Raw genomic sequence first — 26849 nt, 5'->3', positions numbered from 1 at the left:
TGCTTAATTTAGTTTATAATGTCAAAAGATTTGATTTACAAAATGCATATGGCAAAAGATAATATTTAAAAGGAAAAAAATCTTTAAAATGAAATTTTAGTAAATTCTTGGCATTTTAAATGTATTTAAATTCTTTTTCTAAAAGATTTATTTATTATGTATACAACACACATATTTATTATGTATCCTCACACACCAGAAGAGGGTGCCAGATATAATGATATCACAACAGATGCTTGTTAGTCACCATGTGGTTGTTGGGAGTTGAACTCATGACCTGTGGAAAAACAGCCAGTGCTCTTAACCACTGAGTCATCTCTCCAGCCCGAGAATTTTTTTTTTTAATTTAATTTTATGTGCATTGGTATGAAGGTGTCAGGCCTCCTGGAATTGGAGTTACAGATAGTTGTAAAGCTGCTGGGAACTGAACCTCAGTCTGGAAGTGCTCTTAACTGCTAAGCCCTCTCTCCAGCTCCTAGTGTGTGTGTGTGTGTGTGTGTGTGTGTGTGTGTGTGTGTGTGTGTAAGTGTAAACATATGCAAGGACACTCATCTGTAGAAATTAGAGTTAGGAGCTTGTTCTCTGTCTACCATGTGGATTCTGTGACTCAGACTCAGGCGATTAGGCTAGGCAAACAAATGCCTTAACCCAAGGGCCACCTTGCTGGCCCCTACTGATACTCTAGCATTTTCGATATAGTCAGTATTTCAAAATGTCAGTGTCTACACTACATATCAAGTGATTTGTTTTTAGGAAGAAAGTCTTGTTTCAATATTTAAAAAAACAGAGCTCTACAATACACAACTATAAAAATAAACAAGGCTCTTTACTGAGTTCCCCAGTTTGCAAAGACTCCTCAACTAACCCTGGTTCATTGAGACTGCAGTCATCAACATGGGTATACAGAGAAGTCCAGTTCTGTCCATCTTTGGATACCTGGAAAACCCAGTTTCTCAGTGCAGACCTTCCATAGCCACGAGCATGACGCAGTGTGTACGCCGATGGTATTACCCAGACACCTAGATCTATGGCAAACCAGGCATTCTTATCATCGTTGCTATGACAGTTTAAAGCTGAATTATCACGACTCAGTATGTCTTCCAAGCGACCATATGGCAGATTTCTTCCTTCTGATGATGTTACTACCACAAGCCCATAAGCGGCAGGATTTACCCATTCATACGCAGTTCTATACAAAAATCAAAATTAAAAAAGGAGAAATCAACATTAAGGCAATTTGCATTGGTTCATATGCGTTCTTAATTCCAGTCACAAATTAAGAATGATGGTGCACTCCTGTAATCAAGTAGAGGCAGGAGGACCAGGAATCCAAGGTTACCCTTGATGACATAGCCAGCTGAAGGCCAACCTGGGGTATAATCTTACATTTAACATATAAGATAAATTCCTTCAGTAGAAGAATGTTTGGTGCGTATCTAATAATTTACTCTCCCAGCGAAGCACTGTCATTTTAGCTGACAGGAAATAACTTACTTTGCATTTGTCCCAATCCAGTAAATGATTCCATTTTCATCAAAATCATGCTGGTGTCGAAATATAAAATTTTGGCCTTCTCTTAATTTTCGAACAAAAACAAATGAGGATCGGTCAAAATCATACCACTGCTTTGCTACCTAAATCAAAGTAAATACAGAAGACTGTCACCTTGAAAACTCTATTTGAATGAACAGTAAGCCACCCTTTCCAACCTTCTCAAAGTCAAATGTGTTATAACATGACATTTTTAAAATATGACCTAGCCAGGAGTTAAGCACGTGCTAAGGACCATATAAAACAGTAAATGCCCCACAGACACAGAGCTCTACGACCAGTGACAAGGTTGGCCTGTGCAATTGTCTCTGCAATGCTGGAGAGCTGCACTCAGGACTTTACACTATCACTCAGCCACTTACCAAACCAGATATTATTCTAATAGAAAAAGGTCCTTATTATAAAATGATATCGTTACAGTATACAAAAACATTTTCTATTCTCTCTAGTCTCAAAAACCTTTAAAGTTATAGAATATTCAAATTAAGAAGCAGCTGTCAAGAACTTGATAGATGGCTCAGAGGTTAAAAGCACTGACTGCCCTTCCACAGGTCTTGAGTTCAATTCCCAGCAACTACATGGTGGCTCACAACCACCTGTAATGAGATCTAGTGCCCTCTCTGGCCTGCAGGGAAATATGCAGGAAAAAAGCTGTATCCATAATAAATAGTTTTTTAAAAAATTTAAAAAGAAGAAGCTGTCACAATTACTTCTTTATTAAAAATAAAATCTTAGGTACAGTGACTCACATCTGCAATTGTTCTAGGGCTTTTTTTGTTAGTATTAAGATTTTGTGTACTTCTTCAATATCAGATGAACTTTAATAAACATCTTTATGTTCAAGGTGTTGGTAATACTATTTTCTAAAATATCTCTAAAAATGGAATCACTGGGTGCAATTATATTACCATACTCTGTATATGCATTTTCTTTACTACAAAGGATTAAAGCAATGTGGAGAATGCCCACTTCGAGAAGACCCTGCCAGGTAGGAGCTCACCATTTTCAGCAGATACTGTTCCAGAGACTCAACTGTAGCCAAGGGCTCCATCTTCAGCATTCTGCCAGTCCGATCTATCAACGCAGTCTCACCAGGGGCACGTTCCAGCCGAAAGCGTAATCTTCTTGTGAGTATCTACACAGAAACAACCAACAGTCATCAGAAAACGTGTGTCTCTGTTAGAATGATAAAAATGATTCACAGACATGAACACAAACAAGTTTATTAAAAAGTACAGTCATAGTGGGAGGATAAAGCCAGAAGGGTGGCATATCTGCAATACCAGTGGCTGGGAAAAAGAGGCAGAAGAATTGCCATGAATTTGAGGCCAGACTGGGTGACCTGCAAAATCAGGCTTCACAAAAATAAAAAAGGAAAAAAGAACCCAAGGACTTAGATCAATAAATGTTTCTACATGACTTGTAAAAGGTTCAATGACTGACAGTGATTATCAAGGAAAAAAGTTAACTTACTAGAATTTCCAAACTTCAAATATACTTATCTCTCTCTCTCTCTCTCTCTCTCTCTCTCTCTATATATATATATATATATATATATATATATATATATCCTTAAATATTTTCTATTTACTTATAAGTAAAATTACAAAGTACATTCACAAACAGAGCCAGGTATGGTGGAGACAATCGGATCTCTTTGAGTTTGAGGCCAGCCTGGTCTATATAATGAATTCCAGGAGAGCCAGAGATACACAGTGAGAACTAATCCCTCCAAAAGTAAAACTAGATGAAATATATAGCTTCTAAGTTATAAATTACAGTTAGGAACCTAATCAACTTATTCCTTTGCAACCACAATACATATGACCTGAGGCTAATGAACCTTTCATAAAGTGTCCATCATTCATTATGTGTATGTGAGAGCGCACACTCGCACAGTGGCGATGAAGAGGACAATCAATCCACAGGCATCAGCCTCTCTACAGCACATGCATTCTAGGAATCAAACGCAGATCAAGCTTGGCAGCAAGCACTCACTAGCTCTAAAGTTAGGTTTTTGTTCTGGAAGCTGCAATGTGACACAGTGAGTCACGCCAGAGTCTCCTTTGTCCAATCTCTATTTCCAAGTGTTCGCTGCAAAGAGTCTGGTTCAAGGCCTCTGGGTTTCATTACACTACCAATGCTAGTTCCTCACTTTGTGGAGATCCTACAGCTGTGGATCTGCAGGCCAGCAGGGCATAGATGAGGTAGGTGGATGGGTAATGGGGACGGGACAGCTCTTCCATGCTCACAACATTGGAGCTGGCTCGCCTACACCTGCGCTAACAGCGTTAGCTTTATTGTGGTGCCCTGCTGAGGTACAGGGTCTGCTGTCCTGACTGTCACATCTAGTGACTGTCACACCTAGTGACTGTCACACCTAGTGACTGTCACACCTAGTGACTGTCAGTGATAGCCTTGCACCTGTCTCAGACGTTGATGGGTGGGTGAAGGGAGTGTTTCCTTTTTAAATATTCTTACTAGATTTAGTTATTTGGCTGGGGCAGGGGATGTGGTAGTCAGAAAACAACCTGTAGGAATCAGTTCTCCTTTTACCATGTGGGTCCTGGAGAATTAACTCAGGTTCCCAGTCTTGATGGCAAATGTCTTTACCTGCTGAGACATCTCTCAAGCTCAAGAAAGTTAGTTTTCAGTGTTAGCATCGAGAACTTAGACTCAGCTGAAGGAGAGCCTCCACTGAGATGTCTAGATGAATGTAGCCTATAGACACGCTCACAGGGGATTGTCTTAACTGATATAAAAAGAGCCTGCCCAGTTGTGGCAGCAACACTTTCAAAGTGAAGGAAGTTGCCTGACTAAGCAGGCAGGCAGCATGAGTGCTCAGAGTGTGAGGTGCTGTGACAAGCCCCGCTTCTGAGATCACCCCGCAGGGCAGACTGTAATCTGGAATCACAGTCCATTATCCCTTTCTCCCCTAAATTGTTTGTAATCAGCTAACTGGAATATCTCACCACAGCAACGGAAGGAACTAGGATACCAGCATCTAATAAACTTAAAAAGGCAAGGTAATTTTTTGTCTGATACATTTTCGTTATGCAACCAATTTTAACAAGCTTTGTTTCTGCATAATCTAAAGTCTCACAGAAACACTGGTTACTTGTACATTCGGCACATTTCTGATCTTTCTTCTTTGGGTTTTATACAAATTTCTGAAATGAAAAAACGTACAGGGTTGGGTTGTGGCTCAGCCAGTAGAGTACTTGTCCTGAGCAATCCCCAGCACCACAGAAACCCAGCACGGTGGCTCACACCTGTCACTCCAGTACTTGGAGGTGGAAAGAAGATCAAGAGTCCAAGGTCATCCTCACCTACATAAGGTCAGCCTGGGTTCTGTGAAATCCAGTCCCCAAATCAAACCAACAAACAAAAGCACCAAATGAGTATGAAATAAAAGACACTGGTAGGCTTTAAGAATATTTGTTGCTCTTCTAGAGGACCAGGATTTGTTTCCCAACCCACATGGCAACTTACAACCCTCTTTTCCGTTTCAAATGATTCAACATCCTCCTCTGGCTTCTGCAGGCATAAGACATGCACTTGGCAGACACAGATGCAGACATAGTACTCATACACATTTAAAAAAATTTGGAGACATTGGCATTCCTATAATGATTAGAAAAAGTAAATTTCTAATCTTTGAGACTATCCTCTGTTGGGAGCTGCAGACCCTCAGACCCTGAACTTTCTGTGACCCCTGCGTGCTGGAGTGAGCAGCTTGTTCTCCTGTGCTTGCAGCTGCTGAGCACAGGACCCCCGTGAGTTCCTAAGAACAAAGAAGTGGTTTCTGTTGGGCTTGCAGTGGAAAATCCCCAGAGCTAGGGATGGCCATTAGTCAAGGAGAGCACTATATAAGCTGTCTGGGAATATAATAAAATTGGCATTCTTGCTTCAAGAGTGACCAACGTCTCTATGTGTTCTTTAATCCCCAGCCCTTGCCTGATCGCGGTTCCAGGTGGTGCTGGCACCACAATCCTCCAATTCACTCAGGAAGTATAAAGTCTAAAAACAATGGATCATATATTTGTCCCTATAAATCATATCAATGAAACACAAAGAAGTCCCCCATATCTTTTTCTGTATTTTTACAATCATACAGAGATGCCTTGGAGGGATAAGTTCTGCAGTGTTGGAGTCTAGTGGCTTTAGTAACTTAAGCAAGTTTTGTCATTTCTTTTGTTTTGATGAAACAGGATCTCTATGTAACAAGTGAGTTTTTACAAATTACAAAAACTTCACTGACTTTGAGTAGCCGTTGCTTTGGCAAAGTAAATCATTAGCTCATTAATAAAAGCCAAATTTGAAAGAAACTACTCCATACATTGTAACTATTCCATACAGAATTAGCTAAATAAAAGCACAATTTATTATTAAAGAAGGACCTTCTAGGAAATACTAAAGTAATTCACATAGTATTGTGATATAGATCAAGGCTTTCAGCAGCAAAATGTGATTTTTTGTTTATTTGGTTTTTTAGTCATATCCAGATTTTAGCTATTAGCAAAAGAATGGGAAGAACGATTGGGATATATCATATCTCTAAAAGAGAAGAATTATGCCATAAACCCATGTGATTAGCTGGGTGGTGATGGTACGTGCCTTTAATCCCAGCACTTGAAAGGCAGGGGAAAACTTCTGACTGAGTTCAAGGTCAAACCTGGTCTACAGAGCTTGTTCAGGATAGCCAGGACTTTACAAAGAAACCTTAACCAGAGAAAATCAAAAGAAAAAAGAAAAGAGAAGAAAACCACATGATTAATAAAAAAAGAAAAGGCTTTTGAAGACTCTAATCAATGAGGAAATTGAGCACGTGACACACCTATAATTCAAGCATCTGAAGAAAAAGACAGGAGGAACAAACACTCATGGACCTCACTCCAGCACTCACCCTTTCAAAGAAACTTTTTTTTTAAGATTTATTTATTATGTATACATTGTTCTGTCAGAAGAGGGCACCAGATCTCATGATAGATGGTTTATGAGCCACCATGTGGTTGCTGAGAACTGGACTTAGAGCCTTTGAAAGAGCAGTCAGTGCTTTTAACCTCTGAACCATCTCTCCAGTCCAAAAGAAACGTATTTTTGCAGAGGACAGAGATTAATACAAACAACCACAAGTGATCAAAGTACAGAGACTATGAGACTGTGGAATGCTAACCCAAATAAGACATCTACTACCACTCCCAGTCAAGGCTCAGAAAACACTGAATACAGGGCAGAAAGGTTAGAAGAGACAGGGGTCAGGAGGAACTAGGAAAGACACCTGTGGGCATGGCAGGCAGTTGTCATGAACTGTCAACAACCATAGTTGCTCCATGACATAACACGTGCATGAGATCAATCAAGTCAATACTCCAGCATGGAGAGAAGAGGGGGTCACAAGACCCCACTCCTAGTTGGGAAACTACCTGTCAACAACTATGCTGGGAGACGTCCGTTTTTTCTTTGGGTAGGGCTGCTGGTATGCTGCCCATGCTACAGTGGACAGCTCTATACCCACAAGCATGCAGGTAAACGGCACTATTCTCAGGCTTATATCTGTATCTATATGACCTTGAGCTCACTGAGATCTGCCAGCCTCTGCCTCCCAAGCCCTCCCAAGTGCTGGAATTAAAGGCACGTGCAGCCACCACCACCCAATCACTAAAATGGTTTTTAAAGACTTTAATTTGAGCAAAGCAGTGGTGGCACACAACTTTAATCCCAGTATTTAGGAGGCAGAGACAGCCTGCTCTACAGAGTGAGTTCCAGGACCACCAGAGCTGTTACACAGAGAAACCCTGTCTCAAAGAAAACAAAACAACACAACAAAAAGTTTAATTTGAACACATGGGGTTAGGAGGAGCTCAAAGTCATTCTCAACTACACAGTGAGTTTGAAGACATCGTAGACAACATGAGACACAGTCTCAAGTTTAAAAAAGAAAAATAAGCCTCCATGTTTAAATACTTTGATTTTTTTCTTTACCTCAACACAGACAACCAACAAAGAGATGTGATAAGACTTCAGTCTGAATGTTTGTGCAAATAAGTAAGAGTTGGACAGTGATTAGGTGAAATCAGAAATTAGAAAGAAGGGTAAGCATGGTGACACGTGCCTGTAAAGCCAGCAGCAGAGGCAAAGGGGCAAGTGGGTCTGTCTGAGCTACAGGCCAGCCCGGACCTTATCTCAAAAAGAAAAGAAAGAAAGATAAAACCCTACAGGAATGTGTTCATTCTCCTTAGCAGTGGAACACGGGGTTAGAGGAACCCCTTATCAGACACCTAACCTGTCCATGCAGTCATACACAAACGTTCAGAGGAACCCTTGTCAGACACCTAACCTGTCCATGCAGTTATACACAAACGTTCAGCCTCCAAAACTGTGCTATCATCAGCTCCTTATATCTTTTTTTTCTTATTTTTTTCTTATAAATTGAGCAGATCAGGCTCAATTTATAATTTCTAGAACATTTAGTTAGATTTTTCAAGTTAAAAAATAGGACAGGGCAATTCAATTCCCTCTTCTGGCCTCCTCTGGTACTGCATGCATGTAGTACATTTACATGAATGTGAAACATTCAAACACATAAATCTTTCTTTTAAAAAAAATCAAATATTTGGGCTAAAAAGATAAGAGCACAGGCTGCTCTTCCAGAGGTCCTGTGTTCAGTTCCCAGCACCCACATGGTAGCTCACAACCATCTGTAATGAGATCTGGTGCCCTCTTCTGCCTGAAAGCATACACACAGGCAGAACATTGTGGACATAAAAAATAAACCTTAAAAAAAAAGTCAAATGGCATTTCAATTAGAAATTTAAAAATTAAGCTTAAAATTTTCTTAATCCAATATGAACAAAGGCATATCTTAAAATAAAAATAAAGCATATTGGTCCTAAATGCATTCAGTTATAAAGCACTGTTTTGCGGTTACCTGGAGGTTATATGTGGATCCTGGTGTGTCATACAAATGAAGAGGTAGTCGTTCAATAGATTCTAATACAGCTATTAACTTTCGAATCAATGCAACTGCAGGTCTGCTGTGAAGACAGAATGAGAGCGTTTATGTAACTGTGTGCAAATATTCACATACAAGTCTCAACTACCAGATTCACATAACCCTCAGCTCTCTGTATCAGACAACTCCTTGCTTACAGCTAATTATTAGTGTGACCAATCAGGAGGTCAGACAATGACGTCCAGCAGCTGGTTCTCTCCTTCCAGCGCGTGTATCCAGGGACTGAAATCAGATCCCACAGACCTTAGCAATTATGAACAGTCGGAAATACTCCAGAGATACCCTCCTAACTCAATCTCTTTGCATCAGAATCACATACATGGGCTAGAGAACTGGCCGAGCAGATAAAGTGCTGCCTCTGCAGAGGACTTGAGTTTGGTTGCCACACCCACACCAGGGGGCTCACAACCACCTGTGCAGCCGGCTGAGGATCTGATGTCCTCTCTGACCTTTGAAGGAATCTGTGCTTATATATACCCAAAGATAAGAGACTAATGAAATTCTCAATTAAATAAAAAGCAAATGTAAAGTTAAATATTTAGATAGCTACAATATGTGCTACATTTAGGGCAGTAATATTTTCTTTTCTTCGTTTTTTCATTTGAGGAAATGTGGAGAAAGGGTTTCTTGGGCCTTTCTCTGTAGCCTGATAAGGCAACAGCGCTCAGCTCTCTTGCCTCTGCTTCCTTAGTGCAAGGATTACATACATGCTGCCACTACACCTGGCTAAACACAGAAATGTTTCAACTGTTACCCACAAAGATACAATATACACTCCAGTGAAATGTCACTTATTAAAATTCCACAACATTCAAAAGTAGAAAAAAATGGTACAATATACCATAAACACCCCCAAAATCCAGCTTACACAATTCACCACTAATGGTCAACCTGCTTTTATTTATACACCCAGAAGACCGCATTCCATTCTATTTTGAAGGAAATGACAGTGTGCCATTTCTTCCAGAGGGATTTTAACTATATGTCCCTACAAAAGGATAGAGTATCCATGTCACAGGTAAAAAACTAACAACCAGTCAATAATATCACCCAGTTAACCAATGCTCAACTGGTGAGAATTCTTTATTTAGTCAGGCTGGTCTTGAACTCAATCCTCCTAATGCCGTCTCCTAAGTAATAGGATTACAGATGTGTGGAGAACCACCACCACATCCAGCTTTTTACAACTGTGAAACAGATGCTTACTATGTAGTCCATGCTACCCTCAAAAAGCATGTGGCTGACTGTATCTTAAACAGGCATGTATTTAAGTGACCAGTCCTGACACAAATGACTTACTTTCTTTTACTAGATTCAAATAACATTTCAATTTTTCATTTACATTTATCAAGCTACTTTCACTGAGTAGGGTGATTGCCTTGTGTGGATGAACATATGTATTTCAACTCTGCACAGCATAAACATACTGGAGTTTACCTTTCATCATCTTCATTTTCACTAAAGGCTGTTTTGAAGACATTTATTCTTTCTACCAGTTGACTACAATCTTGCTTCATATCCAAATCTATGCTCTAGAGAAAAACAGAAAGTAGGTAAAATAAAAGCACATTTATAGACTTTACTCCAATTTATCAGAAGCTTATAAAGACATGAATATTTTAAGTTATCAATACAATTTCAGTAAGCTCATTACTCATTCAGTCTTTCAATTAAAAAAATTCCTGTATGCTCAGTAGGCACACAGGTGTCTCTGTAGGCACTGATCAACACACAGGTGTTTCTCTGTAGGCAGTGATCAACACACAGGTGTTTCTCTGTAGGCAGTGATCAACACACAGGTGTTTCTCTGTAGGCAGTGATCAACACACAGGTGTTTTTCTGCAGGCAATAATCGACACAGGTGTCTCTACAGGCAGTGATCGACACATAGGCAGTATTGGCACACAGGTGTTTCTCTGTAGGTGGTGATCGACAAGCAGGTGTTTGACTGTAGGCAGGATCGACAAGCAGATGCTTGACTATAGGCAGTGATCAACACACAGATGTTTCTCTGTAGGCAGTGATCGACAGGCAGGTGTTTCTCTGTAGGCAGTGATTGGCAAACAGGTGTTTCTCCATAGACAGTGATTGACATGCAGGTGTGTCTGTAGGCAGTGATCGTTATGCAGGTGTGTTTCTTCACTGATGTCATAAGGGGGTCACCAAAGGGGGTCACCAACTATGTTGTTATATTAGTGCTTTTCAAAGTGGACCCAGTGACTTCAGACTATCAGAATCAATCATTTCCATTTTCACTAAACTACTTTAATGAGTTTAGGGAAAAAAGACCACTAAAATCAGGGCTTCATAAATATTATTATATTAGTGACTTTTACCAATTATTGCTATAATTTCTGTAAATGAAAATACAAATGGTAAAATTTATGAATGAGACCCACTGAAGATAAAGATTTTAAGAAAATATGAACTTTCCTTTGAACAAATGCAGAAAAAAAAAGAAAAACAGGAAATATGAACTTTATCACCAAATAAAAATAAAAGATTTAAGCTGGATAGTGGTGGCACAGGCGTTTGGGAGGTAGAGGCATCCGAGGATACAGAGAGAAACCCTGTTTCAACACCTCACCCCAAGAAAAAAACAAAGAAACTCCGGAAATTAAAATGAGAACCAGGAGTGGTGGCACACACCTTTAATCTCAGCACTCGGGAGGCAGAGGCAGGTGATCTCAGTGAGCTTTAGGCCAGCCTGGTCTACAAGAGCGAGTTCCAGGACAGCTAGGACTGTTACACAGAGACACCCTGCCTCAAAAACAAACAAACAAAACAAAACTGGAGAACTTAAAATCAAATAGGTTCAAATACTTCATTCAATTGGCTATAATATAATATAATATAATGTAACTTAAAGGGAAAGTAATCAGAAATATTAACATTTAACATCCACTTAGTTTTAAAATATTTCTTAAATAACGATACGTAAAGTCAATCCAGCAAAAGCATAACCACATACACCTTTTGAAACTTTATTATGTTTTTGTTTTCTAGCACTAAGTAAACTTACATTATTTAAAACAGTAAGAAGAGCCTGGACTAAACCACTACTACACATTTCGTATGGTGAAATTGTGTTCTCATCCTTCAGAAGTACAATTAGGTTTTCTAAAGCTGTCTTCATTAAATCTCGCCAAGTGTTTTCACCTTCAATACACTGAAAGAAAAAATAATGAAGACAATGTAAAAACACAGTCCTTAAGAAAATAACATATGCCACGAATCACCACAAAAATGGATTAAAATTACATTGCATTAAAGCTCATATTACTAAAGCAAATTATTTCTAGTGAGGTACCAATATTTGTTTGTAAAAAGCCCACTTTAACTCTTTTAGAGTTTTTTTTTATATTTATTTATTATGTATACAATATTCTGTCTGTATGTATGTCTGCAGGCCAGAAGAGGGCATCAGACCCCATTAAAGATGGTTGTGAGCCACCATGTGGTTTCTGGAAATTGAACTCAGGACCTTTGGAAGAGCAGGCAATGCTCTTAACCACTGAGCCATCTTTCCAGCCCCCTCTTTTAGAGATTTTTTTAAGAAAATATTTTATTTGTGTGTGTGGTAGTGGTTAGGAAGCACGTGTACTGGGGTCTGTGGAGGCCTAGGGCTTAAATCTTCCCAGAGTCAAAGGAAAGGCAACCTGGGTGCTAGATTCTTTTTTCCCCTATTTTCTTCCTTCCTTCCTTCCTTCTTTCCTTCCTTCCTTCCTTCCTTCCTTCCTTCCTTCCTTCCTTCCTTCTTTCTTTCTTTCTTTCTTTCTTTCTTTCTTCCTTGTTTCGAGACAGTTTCTCTGTGTAGCCCTGGCTGTCCTAAAACTCACTATGTAGACCATGCTGCTCTTTTACTCACAGAGATCCACCTGCTTCTGCTTTCCAAGTGCTGAGATTAAAGGCATGTGCCAACAGCTTCTGAGCTATCTCTCTGGCACTAACATTTAGGCTTTATTAAGTCACACAGTTCCTGTTCAGTCCTGCCACACCACCTCATTTCTGCTGAAACCTCCCTGATTACTGCAATACTGCAAAGCATCCACATAAAGTGTGAAAAGAAATAAACACAGCTCTGGGCAAGCACACCATTTCGGGGACAGTGAAATTTTATCCTCATATAACTTTCATGTGGCATGAACGTTTCCCTTTTTTTGAGGGTTTTTTTGAGACAAAGTTTCTCTGTGTAGCCTGGACTGTCCTGGAACTCCCTCTACATATCAAGCTGGACTTGGACTCTTTGAGACCCGCCTGCCTCTGTCTCCGGAATGTCTTTTTGAAGATTTAACAATATAAAATCTGGGGTCTGGAGAGATGCTCAGTAAGTAGTAGCACCTATTACTCTAACCTGGGTTCACTTCCCAGCACCCATGTGGTGGCTCATGACCACCCATAACTCAGCTCCAGTTCTACATGCAGGTAAGACACTCATACACATAAAACAAAAATATATTCTAAAAATTTAAACATAAAAACTACTCTTGCCTCACAAAACCATATTGAACTGGGTGTAAGAACAAATTTGATTTGTGGGCTATAATTTCCTGACTGTTACTCATTACCCAGAACAAAAAAAGATACCGGTGAGTAGCTGGGTAAGAAAAGGAGATAACACAAGGCAAAATTCATTATTTGTTTCAAAAATCAAAAGACTGAGACTAAGCATAAAACCTATAAAACCCAGTACTTGGGAGGCAGCGAGTTCAAGACTATCATAAGTCATGCAGGAACAGCTGGTCTCAAAAAGAAAAAAGATAAGTCAGGCATGGTGGTGCAGGCCAGTAATCTCAGCACCTGGGAGCCCGTGATCAGAGGACCTCCTAAAGGCTGATGCAGCCAGGACAGCCAGGGATACACAGAAAGACCTTGCCTCAAAAATATGGAAAGCAGGGGCCAGAGAGACCCAGGTTCATCTCCTAGTACATACATGGTAGCTTATAGCCATCTTTAGCACCAGATCAAGGGGTCTTCATGCTTTCTTTGGGCACTGTGTGCACCAAACACAACAGACATACACATGTGGAAGAAACAAATAAAACAAAATCTGAAAGCAGTTTAACATACATGTCTATTTGTATGAAGCTCCCAAGATGATTCTAACTGCGTTGCTATATTTCTAAGTGTTACCACTACTCCACGAGGCATGCTTTCAACAGCTTTAAAGTGGTCATCATACAAATCTCGAGCCATAGTTCGTACCTATCAAAGTAAGCAAAAGAATTATAAATTCACTGTAATTATCAACTTTACCAACTCTTCTCCTCATCCTCTACCTACCTACCTACCTATCATCTATCTACCTATCAATCATCTATCTACCTACCAGCCTGCCTACGTACCTATAATCCATCAATCTACCTATCTATCAATCATCTATCTACTTACTTGCCTACCCTATCTACCTATCAATCAATCACCTATTTACCTACTTGCCTATTATCTATTTCTCTTGAGCACTCATTCACAAACCTTCAGGACATAAGACTATTGAAGCTATTGTAGCTCAGCCGTCTGCCCAACATGAATACACAAAGTTCATTCTCCACCATCACCACAAACAGATAACAGAAGAGCTCTGTCCAACATCAACTCCTACACTGTCATCATTTTCACTCACGAGTTCTAACTGCTGAAAAGATAGATCAGATTTTGAAGGTTTACTAAAGTAACTTTAAAATGTCCAAAGTACCCTTTCTTTTCAAAATAAAAGTAACTTATTCATGGTTAACCAATTAGAAATACAAATAACACCACTCCTCTCACTGCAAAAGGGAAAATCAAACCACTTATGATTCTAATAACCAAAGCTTACCCTTTTCACATTCTGGGATATAACAGGTTTTTAAATATTACTCACATATCATACATACTATACTTACAAATAAATTAAATTTACAGATTTTACCATGAGAAGAAAAGATCTGTCAGTTGAGTATTAATGGTTTATCATTGAAGTTAAAATGAAATTACCTGAGAGAACAACCAATACTACGGCGGCCTGATAAATTTTAGTACATGACACTATTCACAAATGTTACATTGTTGGTCAGGTGGTGGTGGTGCAGGCCTTTAATCCTAGCACTCAGGAGGCAGAGGCAGACAGATCTCTGTGAGTTCGAGCCCAGCCTGGGTCTACAGAGTGAGTTCCAGGACAGGCTCCAAAGCTACACAGAGAAAACCTGCCTCAGAAACAAAACAAAAAAACCCAAATGCTATACTGTTGAACATTTTTGCTTTTTCTTTTTTGAGATAGGGTTTCTCGAGACAGGGTTTTCTCTGTGTATTCCTGGCTGCTCTGGAACTAGCTCTGTAGACCAGGTTGGCCTTGAACTCATAGAGATCCACCTTCCTCTGCCTCCTGGGTGCTAGGATTAAAGGTGTGCACCACCACCAACTGGCAATGTTGCACAGTTTTAGAGATTATGTAAACTATTTTAATGAAACAAATGTTTATTTGTACAATCAACTAATGCAAATTTAGGGTTTCTATAATTTGATTTTAATAATAACTCTAATGGAACACAAAACAAAATATCTTCAAGTAGTTCAAGTACTGAAAAGATGCTCAGAGATGAAGAGCACAAAATGTTCTTGTAGAGAACCTGACTTTGGCTCCCAGCACTGAAAATGGACAGCTCCGTGGGCTCTGATGTCGTTCTTCTGGTCTCCGTGAGAATCCACACTACCCACAGGTGGTACACGCATGCACACAAATACCAAATATGTCCTTTTTTTTTCCAAGACAAATTTGTCTGTGTGGCCTTAGGTAGCTTCAGATTCACAGAGATCCACATGCCTCTGCCTGCTGAGTAGAGATTAAGGGTGGCACCAACACACCAGTCTTAGAGGAACTTAATAACACCTTTCTATTTCATTTTGGTGTGAATTTCTACATTAAAATTTAATACCTATTATTACACTACCTCAAACAATATTAATAATTCAATAATAAATCTGGGGTTAGAACTAATAGTTAAAATTATCTTTGCTTTTAAGAAATACATTTGAAACACACTGTTGGTACGTGCTAAAGAACCAGCATTCTGTTAAATATATTTATGTCATAGGCATGGCGATGGTATGAAATCAACAAGTCACATAAACTGTCTTTTAATAGAAACACAAAAATAAGATCCCATGTGCCAATTCAAACACATCTGTAGATGATGAATGCTGTAGTCATTTCCAATTCCACTTAGTCAAATAGCTATCTTGAGTCAGATCTTCCTCCCTCCCTAGACAGAGTCTAACTACATAGCCCTGGCTGTCCTGGAACCCTCAAACAGCTCTTCCTGCCTCTACCTCCCAAGTACTGGGACTAAAAGTGTAAGACATGACTCCCTGTAAGATATTTCTTTCTGAAGTGTTTCAAATATATTCTGAATTGAAAGGAATATCTGACTTTATGCTCTTTTAAAAAACACATACAATCCCAGCACTCAGAAGGCAGAGGCGGGTAGAGGCCAGTCTGGTAAAGTTACAGAGAAATTCTGCCTCGAGAAACAAAAACACATGCAGAAGCAACCAAAAATGATTCACATAGCTATCGAGGATCCCTATTTATTTATCCATTGATGTGTGTGTGTGTGTGTGTGTGTGTGTGTGTGTGTGAGAGAGAGAGAGAGAGAGAGAGAGAGCAGGGATTAAAGACATGTGCCACCACTGCCCTGCAAAACTCGGCTATTTTTTTTTTTAAGTTCCCTTTCCTACAAGTAGCTACAAATACTTTATTTTAAAAGTATTTTCTGGGCCAGGCATACGGGCACATGCCTTTAAATCTAGCATGTCGGAAGGCAGAGGCAGGCAAATCTTTGAGGGCTGAGTCCAGTCTGGTTTACAGTGAGTTCCAAGTCAACTACATAGTAAAACCCTATCTCTAAAGAAGCAAAAACTATTCTGTATCATGTATCTGTCACTGGAAAATGTTCAATCTGAGACTATTTTAATTTCCTTTTTAAATATGCCAAGTGGAAGAGCTGGTAAGTTAACAGTAGAATTATACTGGCCTTATTTTACTTACTGATTTTTGTGGTACTGAGGACTGAACCCAAGACTTCACATGAAGCAGGCAAGCACTTTACTATTGAGCTACCCCCAGCCCTCTTTTACTATGAGATGGAGTCTCACAAAGTTGCACAGGTGGCATACACACACTCTGAAGCCCAGGCATGCCTTGAATTTGTCAATCTTCCTGCTTCAGCCTCCTGAGTTATAGGCCCACACCACTAGACTTTACAACTAGCCATGCTTTCAAAGAATAATTCACATCTGATAAACAGAATATTAATATTAATACTATTAACACGATAATGTGCTTGCTTTTAGTGGTCTGGGCTTGTTTTGTGGGTGGGGCTAGAACCGGGTCAGTGAATGCTCTACAATGTACTCGTGGACTCTTTAGCGCTAACGTTCTATGCTCATCCAAGTCAGCCATTATATCAAACACTAAAACTATCTGAATCCAGAACCACCATCACTAAGTATTAAATCGGGATTAGGAAGTAAAATGATCATGTTTTAGTTTATCACTTAGCGTGAGTGTGCATGCGTGTACCGTGGAGCTCATGTGGAGGAGACAACACTTGGGACTTAAGACTTTCCTTCCAGCGTCTGAGTTTCCTGGGTCAAACCAAGGCTGTTAGGTTTGGCAGCTAACACCCTTACCAACTGAGCCATTTCCCTGGCCTAAAAAATTAAAAAATATTTAAACACTGAAGTTTCACTCTTTTTCCCCATTCCAATTTCCATTGGTTTTAATGTTGGTGCATATATACAAATATTATCCAAATAATTAACGAGAAAAGGCATAACTAAAAATGTTCTCTTTGGGGATCTTAAATTACATGTTTAATCTTCCCAGTGCTATCAGCTGCTCCCAAGTTTCCACTGAGCATAAAGGGGGGAAACACAATGTACAGATATACCTTTTGCTTTGTTTTTTCCAGCTTGGATTTTAATTTTCTGCCTCTTTTGCCAGTCCAGCCAGTCACAAACTCTGAGCCTGAGGGAGGGAGGGCAAACGATGTCAGAGAACACGGATGCACTGTAGACACTCCCACATCTGCACTTAGCCTCACTGCAGGGCTCGCACGGACACACTTACCCAGAGACGTTTCTGCAGTAAATGAATGTTTAGTTCCTCTGTTAGATTCAAATACAAAACCTGGCAAATCTTCTTTTAGTATTGTAGCTTGTTGACCATCAGAGTTATGAATAGCAATTTCTCCTTCTTTCAAACATGTCACTGACCAGTTCCCTACGCTGAGTTTGGTGGGCCCTGGTGCTGACAGTATAGGCTGACTTGAAGTAGATGGCTTCACTTGGCCTCGGGCTCTTTGTAACTTCTCTAAGAATTCACTTCTGCTTTCTGGAAAGACAAAACACTTGTTTATTAAAAATCTACCCTTTCAAATATACCAGATTATTGAAATGTAATTTTTATAAAGAACTAATAGAGTTTTATTCTTCAGAGTCCTCTGACTCATCTGACCTACCTATATAGGCTCAGGCTTGAAGCAATTCTACAGACATTTTTATTTTTAACTACAAATTAGGCTTCCAAGAAAAGATACAATAAGCCATCTATACACCTATGAAATTTACTATTTCTTAACAAAAGAGAGCTTTACCTAAGACCAACTAGATTGAAAGTAGCTACAATGTTCCTTGGCACATTAAAAAAAAAAAAAAAAAAAGGTTATTTAGGTTATTTGTGAGTTGGATGCAGGGGTGGTACACACCTTTAATCTTAGCACTCTGAAGGCAGAGGCCAAGTAGAGATCTCTGAGTTCAAGACTAGCCTGGTCTACAGAGTGAATTCCAGGACAGTTATGAGGTATTTTCATCGTACGTTCTTTTTTCTTTGAAGCGGGGCCTTTACATAGCCCAGGCTATCCTCTAACTCACTATGTAACTGAGGATGGTGTAGAACACCCAAGTCACCTTGCCTCCAATTCCCAATGCTGGGATTACAGACATATAGTGCCATTCCCAGATATAGTACAGTAATTTTCTCTATTAAAAAGAAATTCCTGACACAGGGACAAGCCTATGAGTTAAACTATAAACCAAATTCTTTAGCTGAAACAAAGTCTTACCTGAACTATCCGATCCACCTTCAGGACTGCCACTTGAATACATGGTGGCAAGTTTTCCATCCAGGATAAATCTGAACCATCCGTTACTGCCATTAGATAGTTCCAAAGCTGCAGCATCACTCCAAATGTATAAGCAGTCCCTTCCCCTAATTATCGACCAGTCTCTCCAGTGGTATGGTTTACCTTGCTGCAATTCTTTAGCATCTTCCTGCGGTTCATCTTCCTAAATGTGTGGAATGAGCCAATGGAATGTGGGTAATAATTTCATCTCAAATATCCACAAATACTTAAAAAATATGAATATGAACCCAATTTATAATTAAAATATAATATTTACTTGCATGTAGTTCAATATATATTGTAAAAAACTAATCATCAACTAAGTAAATATTAAATGTCTTAAAATAATAATCATATAAATTATATTATATCCAGGTATGGTGGTAAAAGTCAATGGATTAGAGATTTTTATTAACACTCTGGGGCCTGGGTAAACTCACTATATCTCTAGCTTGCCGACTTGAAGAAGAAGCTTAGATAAAGTAATGATACATAAACTGTGATATAACAGAATCACCACACAAGTTTTTTTTAAATAAAATTCCTTGGATAAAGAAAATGTGATATACACATACACGCTGGTGTATTACTTAGCTATTAAAATTAAAAGAACATGGAAAATAGTAGAGGACAGAGTATGCCAAGTGATCTAAGTGCTCTCGCCCCTAGGCAGTTAAAGCAGCGAGTCCCAGGAAGAAGAGGACAAGAGAGTGGCCTCTAAAGGACGGGGGGGGGGGGGGGGGGGGGGGACTGGGAACACTGTCACGTTGAGCAGTAAGTACACAATACAGGAAGCTGTTCTGCTACAGCACAGAAGGGTCAAAAGAGGAGCCTAAAGGGCCACAGGATACACAGATGCCCAGTGTCTGAGGTAGAAATGCTAATCACCCCAATTTGATCATCTCACATTGCATATACTAATCATTTTTATCATGCTATATCCAACAACATATAATTCTGTGCCAAGAAAAATTAAAAATAAATGAAAGTGAATTTTAAGACCCAGTTCTTACTTAGTCAGGTAAATAAAAAACATTATTCTGACAATGGGTCTCATGTAACCACAACTGGTCTCAACTCTAGGTAGGGTGACCATAAACTCCTGGTTAAGAAAATTTTTTTAAGAACTGAAATAAAACAAACTTGTAACCACTTTTTAGTATAGCCTAGGAGTCATAAATTTTTATTGACATTTGAAAAACAAGAATAGGCTGCTGAAATGGCTCAGTAGGCAAAGGTTCTTGTTGCTATGCCTGAAAACCTGCAGCCCACGCGGTGGAAGAGAACCTACTTCTGAAAGTTGTCCTGACTTCCAGACATTAGTGTGTGCATTCAAATGAGCACACCAAACACATAAATAAATTAATGCTAAGAAAATGAAAATTGGCACTACTGTCAGATATGTGATACACTTGGGAGCAGAAGCAGGAAGGTACGTAGGAACAGCTTACATTATAGACGAAGTTCAAAGCCAGCCTGAGCTACATCCTGAGATGAAGACACCAGGGGCTGAGGGTCAGTGAGGAGGTTCAGTGGGTAAAGGCACTTGTTGCCAAGCCGGACAACCTGAGTTCAATTGCTGAACCCACATGGTAGAAGGCACTCCCTCTCCCATTCCCTCAAAGTGAGAAGAAAAAGGAAACAAAACTGTAAAGTTCTCAAGGACCTGGGAACTAAATGGAATATGTGCTATTTCAAAAACTACTCAATGTTCTGGAATAACTTTTTGTACGCTGTGAGGAAGTGTAACTCTGACTGGTTCAACAAAGAGGTGAAGGGCCAGTAGCTAGGCAGGATTTCCAGACACAGAGGACGCTGGGAGAAGAAGGGCAGAGACTCAAGGAGCAGGGTGGACAATACATAGATGAGTTAAAGGAGCCTGGAGGCAGCACAAAGATAAACAGAAATGTCGTAAGTTATAAGACCTAGTTAAAAACAAGTCTAAGCTACTGACTAAGCTTTCATAATTAATAATACATCTCCCTGTGGTGATTTGGGAGCTGACTGGCAAGACACAGAAAGACCCTACAACTGAAAACCAAGCACCCTTCTCCATCTCTACCAACTGCCAATAAACTCTATTTCTAACACTTAGTGGAAAGTTACTGCATGAAAGACAACAGTACTAACATTACTTGTTAATGGTAGGATAATGGATTATTTTCTTCTTGGGGTTTTTTGGGCTTTTTGTTGTTGGTTTGTTGTTTTTTCCTCAAGGCAGAGTTTCTCTGTGTAGCTTTGGAGCCTGTCCAAGAACTCACTCTGTAGACCAGGCTGGCTTCAAGCCCACAGAGATCCTCCTGCCCTGCCTCCCGGAGTGCAAGGATTAAAGGTGCACTGTCTGGCTGATTACAGTTGACAGAGAATCTACAGTTTATTAATTCTAGATGGTGGCCATAAAAAGTACCATGTTCAAGCTGGGCGGTGGTGGCCCAGGCCTTTAATCCCAGCACTTGGGAGGCAGAGGAAAGCGGATCTCTTGTGAGTTTGAAACCAGCCTGGTCTACAAGAGCTAGCTCCAGAACAATTTCAAAGCTACAGAGAAAGCCGATCTTGAAAAACTTAACAACAAAAAAATCACGTTCAACCCCTGGGATATCTTTCTTTCTTTCCTTCCTTCCTTTGGAGTAGGGGTGCTGTGAACTGAACCCAGCCAGGGTCTTAGATGAGTTACGTCCACATCCTGTACTCTGAGCCCCATCTATAGTTTTTGCCATTCAAGGAACTGGTCAAAACACCCCTACCATCTTTTTAAAATCAGTAAGTGTGCTGAACTCCATTCAAAAATGGGGGGAAAATGAGAGATAACGAAAACAATGTTAATTAAGGACAGAATTTGGACATTGTTTTTCTTTTAAACATTAGTTGTGTAAAGGATTTACTTTTCAACAAATGCTGGAGATCCAACTCCATACCTCATAAATTCTAGGCAAGTGCTATACTCAGCCCATACTCAACAATGGAAAATAATATGCTGGGTATTTTGGTAGAGTAGGTATAAACAGAATGCTGTGTGATGTTTAGTCTTGAATATTTTCTGTTTCATTTTGTCTTTTTGAGACAGGGTTTCTCTGTGTAGCCTCGGCTGTCCTGGCATTCACTCTGTAAACCAGGCTTGCCTCAGCCTCCCAAGTGCTCGGATTAAAGGCATGCAGATTCTACTATTTTTTAAATGTACAAATGAAGTCTGACTGTAGTGGCTTGTGCCTCTAACATCAGGAACTGGTAGGTAGAGTTCAGGTTCACCATCAACTACACAGAGAATTAGAGAATTGGAGGCTATGTGAGATCCTGTCTTCAAAAAAAAAACTATACACACATAAGTATCTATGAAAATGATAAAGCAAATGCGGCAAAATGTTAACTAAAGAACTCTGATATTCTTTAACTACACTGGGAACCTTGTCCTACATTGAAATTTTAACAAAAACTTTATAAAGGGAAATTGACCAAAATGATACATTATTTTATTTTATTCTTTTTTTTTATTTATTTAGTTATTATGTATACAGTGTTCTGTCTGCATGAATGCCTGCAGGCCAGAAGAAGGCACCAGATCTCATTATAGATGGTTGTGAGCCACCATATGGTTGCTGGGAATTGAACTCAGGACCTCTGGAAGAGCAGGCAATGCTCTTAACCTCTGAGCCATCTCTCCAGTCCCCTACATTATTATTTTTATATTGCAATTATAAAAATCATCCTAAGTTAAACATAATTCCCTAAACAAACCCTGTTCTCATATCACAATGAGGACCACTCACTTTTTCTGGTTTCGATTCCTCTTCGTTCTCATCATCAGAAGAAGGGCCTGCCAAAGCTGATACTTTGCTAATTACACCGAGCCTGGCCAGCTGATCTAAAAAAATATCACCACCTTTATCTACCAAATCCCTTATGATCTGCAAAGCTAGCAAGTGGCCGTCATCGTCATCCTGGGGAGGAAAAAGAGGAGCACATGAGAACAGCGCCAGCAAGGAGAACATGTCATCCATCCTGTCTCCTGGTGGACACTACTGTGGTCTGAACGAGGGAATGCTGACTGCTACTGACAAATCTCCAAAGGAATTACAGCTATGAGAAACGAACCTCTTGATCAAGCACAGTTGCAGTGATTTCCACTAGTGTTGTGGGCAAATTGTGACCAACATCAGAATCACAGACTTCTTTTAGCAGTGCTTCAGAGCAAAAATGAATCATTTTTCGAATTAGAGCAAGACTGGCTTTCCTTAAGAAGGGAAGAAAGAATTTATGAAACCAACAAAGCTCAAATTAGATAAATATTCAGTCATGCATTAGAAAAAACTTAAGTGTCCAACAATTTTATAAGCACTAATGAAAAGCATACACTTAAGAATACCAAAAACTTAAGACTACGCCATTACAACACTTTAAGTTTACTGCTTAGGTAATATATTATGCTAATCATCCCTAATAATCTTGTTAAATACTATTCTATATTACATTTAATCTGCTTGACTGCTGGCACAGCATGTTAACCTTAGAAAAATGAGGTAAAAAGCCTGAAAATACTTTTTTTCTCTGTCTCTGTCTCTCTCTCTCTCTGTCTCACACACACACATACACACACACACACACACACACACACACGGACCCATTATGAGGCAGGAATTACTTCACATAATTTAAAACATTACAACTCTTTTAAACCATACACAAACCACATGAAGTTGGTTTTATTATCTCAGTTTTACAAAGAAAGTCTAAGAACACATAAATAACAATTTGCTCATCTCTATTGGCATACTATATTTTTATAAATATACACAAATGTTATATATTTACAAACATCCCATTCAACAATATTTTATAAGTTAAGTTCATTTAAAAGTAGCATCTTGGAGCTGGAGATATGGCTCAGTGGTTAAGAGCACTGACTGCTCTTACAGAGGCCCCAGGTTCAATTCCCAGTACCCACACGGCCACTAACAACTATCTGTAACTCCAAGATCTGACAATCTCACACAGACAAACATATAGGCAAAACACCAATGAACATAAAATAAAAATATATTTAAAAAAAATAGCATCATTTTGGGGAAAACACTTTTTTAAATACAGAAAGAATTCTTCATTCTTTCTTAATTCTTAATTCTTCATTAAGCACTTAAAATACTTCTATGGAGCCGAGTAGTGATGGCGCACACCTTTAATCCCAACACTCAGGAGGCAGAGGCAGGCAGATCTCTGTGAGTTTGAGGCCAGCCTGGTCTACAAGAGCTAGTTCCAGGACAGGCTCCAAAGCTACAGAGAAACCCTATCTCAAAAGAAAAATAAATAAAAATAAAAACTAAACAAACAAACAAAACCACTTCTATGGACTGAGTGTGCGTGAGGACAGCCTCCACACTTGCGAACTGATTTTAAAGGCTAGGAAGCCAGGTGCAATGGTTCACACCTACAGTTTTAGCACGCAGGAATCTGAGGCAAGAGGACTGCAAATTGGAGATTAGCCTGAGGCAGCACGAAGGTATGAAGCTTCGGTGCAGAGAAGGGCACTGTCATTTTAGTGACGAGGTGGTCTACAGAAAGAGAAGACTACTTTGCCAGCTATACATGACAGGGTTAGTATCTAGAACATACAAAACAAGAAAGTCTAAGCATGAAGAAAAAACTCAATTAAAAATTTGAGCATGGACTTGTCTAGATGGTTCTAAAAACATCAAAAACCAAATGCCCATGTGGACATGCTAAAGGGGTAGCATCTACTCAGTACTGATAGGAGTGTTAACTATGTACAGCATGGCAGTTCCTCAGGAGCTAGAAACAGAGCCATCAGATGAGCTAGCTGTACCATACCTGTGGAAAACACCAAAGGACTCATATCTTACTCTAGAGATATCATGCTCATCCATGTTCACGGCTGTTCTAAACTGTACACATGTCCAGAAAACTAGTGAGTGGATAATGAAAATGCAGGACACAAACAATAGAATATTGTTCAGATGCCCCACCCCCAGTGAAATTCACAGGTAAATGCATGGAACTCTCAGCAATCATTATGAGTGAGATAATCCTGACCCAAAACGACACATGACACGTGTGTTCTCATTTGTGGACACAAGCTTGAAGACTATTAACTTTCACACACTGTCTCTTAAACTAGAAGCAAAGAGTGGATGTGAAAAATCTTTACCCCAGCCCTGGAGGGAAGATGTATGTGGTGGCGGGAGAGAGGTGTGTGTGTGTGTGTGTGTGTGTGTGTGTGTGTGTGTGTGTGTGTGAGATAGAGAGAGAGACACTACTTTAACTGTATAAAGAGATATGTATGTGTGTGACTTTAACTGTATAAAGAGGTCTGTGGGTGTGTATATGTGTGTGACTACTTTAACTGTTTAAAAAGGTGTGTTTGTGTGTGTGTGACTATTTTAACTTTATAAAGAAGTGTTTGGGGGGTGTTTGTGTGTGACTACTTTAACTGTATAAAGAGGTGTGTTTGGGTGTGTGTGACTATTTTAACTTTATAAAGAAGTGTTGGGGGTGTTTGTGTGTTACTACTTTAACTGTATAAAGGGGTGTGTTTGGGTGTGTGTGACTAATTTAACTGTATGACGAGGTATGTGTTTGTGACTATTTTAACTGTGTGGGTGTGTGTATGTGCGGTAGCTACTTTATCTGTGTAACGGTGTGCTGCATTTGCTTAAGTTGCGGAATACTACTTTAAACTATGTAAAGGTATGCTGTGTTGGTTTACACTGCATTTGTTTAATCACGTAAAGATGTGCTGCTGTTCACCTTGCCTGTTTAAGGCACCTGATTGGTTTAATAAAAAGCTGAATGGCCAAAGGCTAGGCATAGACGGATAGGCGGGGCTGGCAGGCAGAGAGAACAAGAACAAGAGGATGAGAGGAGAAAATAATGGAAAGAGAGGAGGAGACAACCAGGGCCAGCCAGGCAGTTAACCAACCAGACAACTAAACAAGGAGTAGACGTACAGAAGCAAAGAAAGGGTAAAGCCCCTAGGTAAAACATAGAAGAACAGAAACAGCTTAATTTAACTCTAAGAGCTACAAAAAACAACATAAACTAAAGCTGAGCATTCATAACTAATATTAAGTCTCAGGGTTGGCGGCCCAAAAGAAAGCCAGCTAAAAGGCAGCTCTCTGAGAGTTCAGGGCCAGTCTGGTCTACATACTGAGTTCTAGATTAGTTAGGGCTATATAGTGACACCATATTTCAAAATATAAAATAAACCAGAAAAGATGATACTCTCACTTTCAACTTAATTTATATTACTATATATTTTTTAAGACAAATGTCAGATCCTTCTCAAAAACGAGATATAATCACAGCATCAGGATAATTTAAGCACAGTATGAATAGCTACCTTATTGAAGGCAACATAGTCTGCTGGAACGTCTGTGCAAACACAGGTAATAACCTCTTCAAGTAGATTGGTGCCATTTCTGGGTCTCCTCTGGGCTCATTACATTCTTCTTCATCTTTACTCGTGTCTTTCTTTTTCTTGTCATCCCCTTTGTTGACTGGACACATCCAATCACCTACAAAGCAGTATTTTTTAAAATGCATTTTGAAATACAATGTCTTTCAAGGAAAAAAATGTTAATACATACTCATTTCAAACTAAAATTACCTAGGGAACAATGTTCAATTCTCAGCATTGCAAACAAAAAAGCCCTACCTATTCTGAAAATTTCAAAATAATCAAATCATTCTAGTTACATAGTTTCTAATTATTCTCTATATGACAATCCCAAATCTTTTAAATTTAGATTTTTTTTTTCATTCTGAACTTATACAACTAGTCTGAAGAACATAGAAAAGGGCCTAGGGGAATCACTTTGTTTAAGAGCATGCATTGCTCTTTCAGAGGACCTGAGCCCAGTTCCCAGGACTCATGTCAGGCAGCTCACAACCAGCTCTAACGTCAACTCCAGGGGATCTCATTCCTGGCTTCCACAGGCTCTGCATTCACATGCACAGACACATAAACATTCACATAAATAAAAATTAATAATAAGATTTTTTTAAGGGCACAGAACAATAAGATGTTGAAGATTTATCCACTGTTTGCACACACACACACACAATGCAGAATTATTTGGCTTTCTAAGAGTGGTTCATTTCTATACTGTTAG

The 26849-nt window shown here is 39.4% G+C and overlaps 1 protein-coding gene across 10 annotated transcripts in view; it reads right to left on the bottom strand.

Annotated features, from left to right (window-relative positions):
* The window catches only part of Hectd1 (HECT domain E3 ubiquitin protein ligase 1), an 88022-nt gene that overhangs the window by 32397 nt on the left and 28776 nt on the right, over positions 1–26849 (bottom strand). For 9 of the 10 annotated variants that reach the window (XM_087911806.1, XM_087911811.1, XM_087911808.1 and 6 more), the window contains 13 exons: positions 26078–26252; positions 22819–22957; positions 22494–22664; positions 18670–18892; positions 17676–17939; positions 17497–17573; positions 13637–13771; positions 11589–11735; positions 10004–10098; positions 8483–8588; positions 2552–2686; positions 1495–1634; positions 866–1189 (listed from right to left, as the gene is read on the bottom strand). In XM_087911806.1, coding sequence (XP_087767932.1) covers positions 866–1189; positions 1495–1634; positions 2552–2686; positions 8483–8588; positions 10004–10098; positions 11589–11735; positions 13637–13771; positions 17497–17573; positions 17676–17939; positions 18670–18892; positions 22494–22664; positions 22819–22957; positions 26078–26252 — 2131 coding nt within the window. The remainder of the gene's footprint in view (positions 1–865; positions 1190–1494; positions 1635–2551; positions 2687–8482; positions 8589–10003; positions 10099–11588; positions 11736–13636; positions 13772–17496; positions 17574–17675; positions 17940–18669; positions 18893–22493; positions 22665–22818; positions 22958–26077; positions 26253–26849) is intronic. The other variant, XM_087911807.1, reaches the window with a different exon arrangement.

Source organism: Myodes glareolus, chromosome 11 (assembly GCF_982192425.1).
Source record: "Myodes glareolus chromosome 11, mMyoGla1.1, whole genome shotgun sequence".
Lineage (NCBI taxonomy): Eukaryota > Metazoa > Chordata > Mammalia > Rodentia > Cricetidae > Myodes > Myodes glareolus.
This window is presented reverse-complemented; position numbering and strand designations above follow the sequence as displayed.